The sequence below is a fragment of the Camellia sinensis genome, chromosome 4 (genome assembly GCF_055761805.1).
Source record: "Camellia sinensis isolate YWXY chromosome 4, ASM5576180v1, whole genome shotgun sequence".
Lineage (NCBI taxonomy): Eukaryota > Viridiplantae > Streptophyta > Magnoliopsida > Ericales > Theaceae > Camellia > Camellia sinensis.
The window spans coordinates 164101073-164106690 of NC_138964.1; the positions used below are offsets into that span (position 1 = coordinate 164101073).

Genomic DNA, 5618 nt, shown 5'->3' on the forward strand with positions numbered 1-5618 from the left:
ACTGAGTGATAATTTAGTAACAGGATTAATATTATGATGAGTTTGTTTATTATTAGTGATTAGGCTTTTGGGGTTTATGGATTACATCAATTATGTACAGTTTTATCCCATTGAATTCTTATTTTTCTTATGAAGAATTATCTTCTATCAAGTCGTGGTATTCTATTTTATTCACCTACCTATGGCTCAGAAAATGTATCTCACCTCAATTATGAATACAATTATTTGGACTTTAAATTTGTCCTTGGAAATACAATTATATATATAATTATTTTTTATGGATATCTAAAGGGTAAGAGAAAAAAAAAAGATTTTTCTCCTTGCACAGTTGTCTTTAAACAAACACATTCTCTTCTGACAAATATTTAATGTACCCAACTTGTGTTGTAGGGCAGATTAACTCAGGATCAAATCCCATTTAAATCCATCCATTTTGCCATGCACTAGAAGAAAATAAAAAAGCATTTGCAACTTATAGATTGTCAAAAGAACATAAAAATCTTTAAGCCCATACAACACTAACCTACAGACAGGACTTGTACAAATATGCAGAGATGCAAAAGCAAGGTGAATCTGTCATACATGTCATCACTACACACACTACCCCGCTATTTGATTCCCTTGATACTGCAAAGTAGTACTAGTTGAACCCAAAAACCAGCAGCACTGGGCGACATAAATCAGAGAAAGCATCGTTTACGAACACTAATCTATAAACCCTTGCTGCCAGGGAGGTCGATCCAATGCAGCGACAGTTCCACTTCACCACATTCGACATTTCTCAATCTGAGGCACAAGTCTTGCGAAATCTTTCCATCCGTCCAGGTTATGCAGCTTTCTTCTGCTAGGCAGTTTTGCCTCGATGGTTGCTCTCTTGTCACTACGGTGCCTGCTGGAAGGCCATGCAAATCCATTCTCATGGCCTCTACAAACCCTTTAATATGGAACTCTGCATCTCCCATTTTGTCGTCTTTGCTGAACGTGTCATGGTCATATACAGTCTGAAATTCAGGCAAAGAAGATGACCATAAACATTTTATCAGAAACTCACAAAATTATAGTTTTCAAAGTGTCCAAATTGATTATCTTACAAACTTTGGCCCAATAATGCAAATTATACTATTTAAGACCTAATGTAATCTTGAGCTTTAATTGAGTCTCAAATTATGCCTTTTATAGGTCAATATATTGTTGTTCATGTCTATTAATTAAGTTATAGGAATCAATCTTATTTCAGCAGAGTTGAGTTTTGAGATATTAATATCGCATTAATTGTATTGCTCAACACTTGCATATCCTTCAATATACAAAATTTTCCACAACCCACTGAAAATCCAGCTGCCCATCATTTTCAAAACCAATTCATTCCAGCACTTTTCAATTACAAAATTCAGGAGCTCCCTTTTTTCTACCCTACATTTTCCAGTGCTGTCCTACATCAAGATTTAGAAAACACGTAAGGGTGATGCAAAAGTGAGACAAAAATATATCAACACTTGAAAACATTTGAAGTCCAGAACACGAACTTTTATGAATAATTTGTTGTCACTTAGGAAACAAACTTGTTTGTTCCTCTCTCTCTCTCTCTCTCTCTCTCTCTCTCTACGGTGGAGTTAATGGGGAGGCCCATGCGATTTAGTTGGAACACAACCCAAAGAACTCAAATTAAACACCAGCAACATTTAGAATCGGCACGAGAAGTCTAGCAATTACCAATGATCTCCAAAGAAGGAAATTATGACTATATCATTAAAACTTGTTATGATTGAATGTCCTCCAATTGAATTTACCTTTTATTTGCATGTAGACATTTGGCAAGCATAGGAAACATGTGGAACATTCGACGAGTATGGGAAAACTCCATACTAAATTACTAAAAGAAACTAGCCTTATAAGTCCCTTGTAGGGTTTCATGTCATAAATTGGAAAGATGTAACCAATTAACATACCAGCTTGATTGGGAGATCAGGATCTGAAATGGAAAGAGTTAAATCTTCATTCCATTGAGGATTGACATCCTTCTTGATAACACGAGTCTTCAGTTTCTGCAACAAACCAAATGTCAAACATTCACATGACATAAGAAAATCAAGTAACACCAAGTAGAAGGTAAGCATTATAAGGAAAAATATGAAATAAAAACTTATTTAAACAGTTATATCAAGAACCCCATTGTGTTGCGACCACTTATCATCAAGTTTGTAAGCAGTGAGTTTTGGAGATCCTTCTGCCTTATCTCTAGAAGGCAACCAGTAAATGCTAGCTTCTCCACTAAAGGAAAAGTTATGGGTTCCAACCATAGATGTTAAATCAATAATCATATCGTGAATCGAATTGATAATCATAAGAATCGGCACAAGCTATAAAAAGGTATTGTTCGATAAAGGTATATATGAAAAAATAAAATAAATTGATTTTGCACATGTCATACGATAGTTTTTTGTTGAAGGTTTAGGCAGCTGACTGGTTTTATTTTGTAAATTTTAATTGGTTTTTGCTAATTGTGCATTGGGAACTCTGTGTACTTGTTGGGGGTGTTTTAAACGGATTATGGATAACAAAGAATATGTTTGGCCTGTTTGATGAGCAAGGACGATGCTTTGTTTAGTGGGTTTAAGGAGCTTGTATGTAGTTTGCACTTGGAAGGCATTGCCTTCATAGTAAGGGATGTTAGTCCACATAAAATTATTTAAAAACCATAACATATTTCTCTTGATATTCAAAAAATATAACTAGAAAACCCAAATAGGGTACATGAGAAGAAATAGTAAGTGGGGTGGGAACTCCTTATTCAAAACCTAAAACAATTTGAAAAATGCATATGTTTATTGCTATAAAAATAAAAATATAAATATAAAAAACAGTTACAATACCGTTGGGTTTGACTAACCAAACCCATGTCATATTAAACATGATTATTTCACCAAACCAACAGTAGATAATTCGTGAGTTCGAGTTGCTTAACAAATAGATAATTCATGAGTTTTCGAGCTACTACCCAATAACAACCTCAATCTTGTAGTGCAACCAAAAGGCCCCTAGTGAGAAAAGATCCAAAAACAATATGGCCACCTACTGACTTGAAAAACTTTTGTAATCACTGACTAATGCCATAAATAAACCCCCAAGTTCCACATTCTGAACCTCTCTAAATTCCTGCCTAAAGAAACCTCTCTAAATTGGAGTATATTCACAGCATGTCCACAATAGATTGTCTATATGTTTTTTTCCAATGAAGCCACAAAAACTCAGGCATTAATGGATTAATTACCTAACATACATCACTTTTTACTCGGTTATACGGCTTCTGCCTCTTTCTTTCCTAGGCCTCTGACTAGTCTCTTTATGTCATGGCCAGAGCCAGATCCTTTACAATATTCAACTTCGACAATGATAGATAGCTCAAATTTTTGTGGCTCAAATGGCTCAAATCTGTCAAAACGACGTCGTTTTGATAAATTTTGAGTGTAAAATGACGCCGTTTTGACAGATTTGAGCCATTTGAGCCACAAAAATTTGAACTACCAAACATTTTTCATTCAACTTTCAAGTAAATTTTCAGTAATTCTTGTTTTCTAAGAGCTTGATTTGATGTGGAACACTTCATTCGTCACCCATTTCTTTCATGAAATCCTCTTAAAAAAATTACTAACCTATCCTAAAAATGTGTTTTTATAGTTTTCAATGAAAGAAACCAATTTTCAATCCTTTAACTCTTTTTAAGATTTCACCAAATATGAGTAAAAATATAACGGCCGTAAATTAAGCGAAGGATTTGGCTCATCCTTGATTTGATGGAAAATTTGCATCTCAATTGATTTGCCACAAATTTGATGAATTGGTTGCAGCACAATTCTAACCATTTTTCCATCAAATTAGAATTTGATAAAATTAAAATTGATAAAGGATGATTGGTCAGAGATGCTCTACACAACAAAGCTGTATGAATAAATCAGTTGAATAAATAAATAAATAAAAGTATATGGATAGCATATAGGGTTTTCGTGATTTTGCCAATAAGTGGATTACGTGATCATAAGAAATTAAGAGACCTTCCCGAAGCCTCGAGTCTTGCAGAAACAATCATGAAAATTGAAAATTGGGATTATCAAGAAACAAAAAAACAAACCCAGAAAAGAAAACCCCCAAAAAAATAAAAAAATAAATAAAACAAATTTGCAGCATTGATAAACGAGAGAGAGAGAGAGAGAGAGAGAGAACGAGACCTGTTTAGCCATCTTGATGACGACATAAGGATCGCTGCTACGAACGTCGCGGACAGCGAGGTTGACACCGCGCTTGACGCGAATTCGGAGGAGACCCAATAGGCTGTCCATTAAAGAAGACGACTTTGGTGCTTCTTTTGGTGAGCTACCAAACCCCCCTCCTCCTCCACTCGATGGTGAGTCCATCTCTCCTCCTCCTCCTCCTCCACCAACCCCCGACTCTCCTCTTTTTATACTCCTCCTCCTACCCCTATTTTTCACAAACACCCAATACCCCTCTCCTCCTCCCTCACCACTGTTCAACCACTCAAATTTCCTGCTCCAAAATCAAAAAAAAAAAAAAAAAAACAAAACAAAATCATCATCATCATCATCATCATCATCAAAGGAAATAGAAAACAGCAGGACTTTATGGGTCCCACCTGTCCAAATCAAATCATAAAAATCGATGATTACATTGTGAGATATGGCCTATCACATTGTCATATACAAACCAGTTACGTTACGTAACGTTCATGTGAAAGTCAACAAATTGTATTATATCATACATATATATATATATGGAAGAAGCAATTGTATTTGTGTGCTCACTTTTGTTTCGGATGCTTTCTGGAATTTAAGATTAGTTTTTCTGGGGGGGATTTGATGGGGGGAGAAAAAAGGAAAAGAAAAAAAATTTAGAGTGGGGGATTTAGGAGGGGGGAGAGAGAAAAAGAAGGATGAGAGAGACGTTTAGCAAGAAGAATATAAGGTTAAAACATTTGTGGGAAGTGGGTAACCGGGAGTTCCGGTAACAGGCCAGGAATTGAATGGCCGGTTGTTTTTGATTTTTTTGGGGATTAATGACTGCCGTGTTTGGCTTGGAGTTGGAGGTATACATAGGGTGGGGCGTCAACAGCGCTGGTGGACGTCTTTTTATATTCGACGTGATGGCCGCATTCCGCTTCTCACATTATTAGCATTTCTATCTGCCTCCGTTTGGGAAATGAATATTTTTTAGTTTTTTAATTTTTTTGATTATTTTAATTTAGGTTAAAAAATTTGGTTTAGAAAAGATTTTTTTGTTTTTTTGATTTTTTTTTTTGTGAGAGAAGAATATAATGATTATGGATTGGATGTACTGTTTTGTTTGTTGTGACTAAAATAACCTATTTTATCTTTTGTGGCTAAAATAACTCCAAATCTCCTTGCCAAACGGAACCAAAGTATCTTCGGGATAAATTACACACATTTTGAAGTTTACTAGAATTATACCCGGATTGTTTTAAAAAGATAATTAAAAATTAATTTTTTCATTTTTTAACTTTTTTAAAAATGTATATATAAAATATAAAAGATGATGTGATTTAAAATAATTTAAAAGTTGAAAAGTGACTCCTAACTCACTTTTCA

General features: G+C 34.8%; 1 protein-coding gene across 4 annotated transcripts; it reads right to left on the minus strand.

The window, feature by feature from the left end:
• Window positions 1-444: 444 nt before the first annotated feature.
• LOC114263510 (protein C2-DOMAIN ABA-RELATED 4) lies at window positions 445-5114 on the minus strand. Of its 4 annotated transcripts, none has more exons than XM_028204064.2 (4): window positions 4818-5114; window positions 4227-4542; window positions 1950-2045; window positions 445-1001 (listed from the first exon to the last, which is right to left on the minus strand). In XM_028204064.2, exons 2-4 carry the CDS (start codon window positions 4410-4412, stop codon window positions 711-713), a joined length of 573 nt encoding a protein of 190 aa, XP_028059865.1. In that variant the 5' UTR covers window positions 4413-4542; window positions 4818-5114; the 3' UTR covers window positions 445-710. The 4 variants fall into 4 exon arrangements, with proteins under 4 accessions (XP_028059865.1, XP_082722911.1, XP_082722909.1 ...); XM_082866785.1 differs by having other exon boundaries at window positions 4649-4952; XM_082866783.1 differs by having other exon boundaries at window positions 4683-4950.
• Window positions 5115-5618: the final 504 nt, after the last annotated feature.

Coding starts and splice junctions, on each gene's coding strand:
- LOC114263510 (XM_082866783.1), bottom strand. Junction 2,046..4,226: donor TCATCAAGATGGCTAAACAG/GTCTCGTTCTCT, acceptor GGTTTGTTGCAG/AAACTGAAGACTCGTGTTAT. Junction 1,002..1,949: donor CTGATCTCCCAATCAAGCTG/GTATGTTAATTG, acceptor CCTGAATTTCAG/ACTGTATATGACCATGACAC.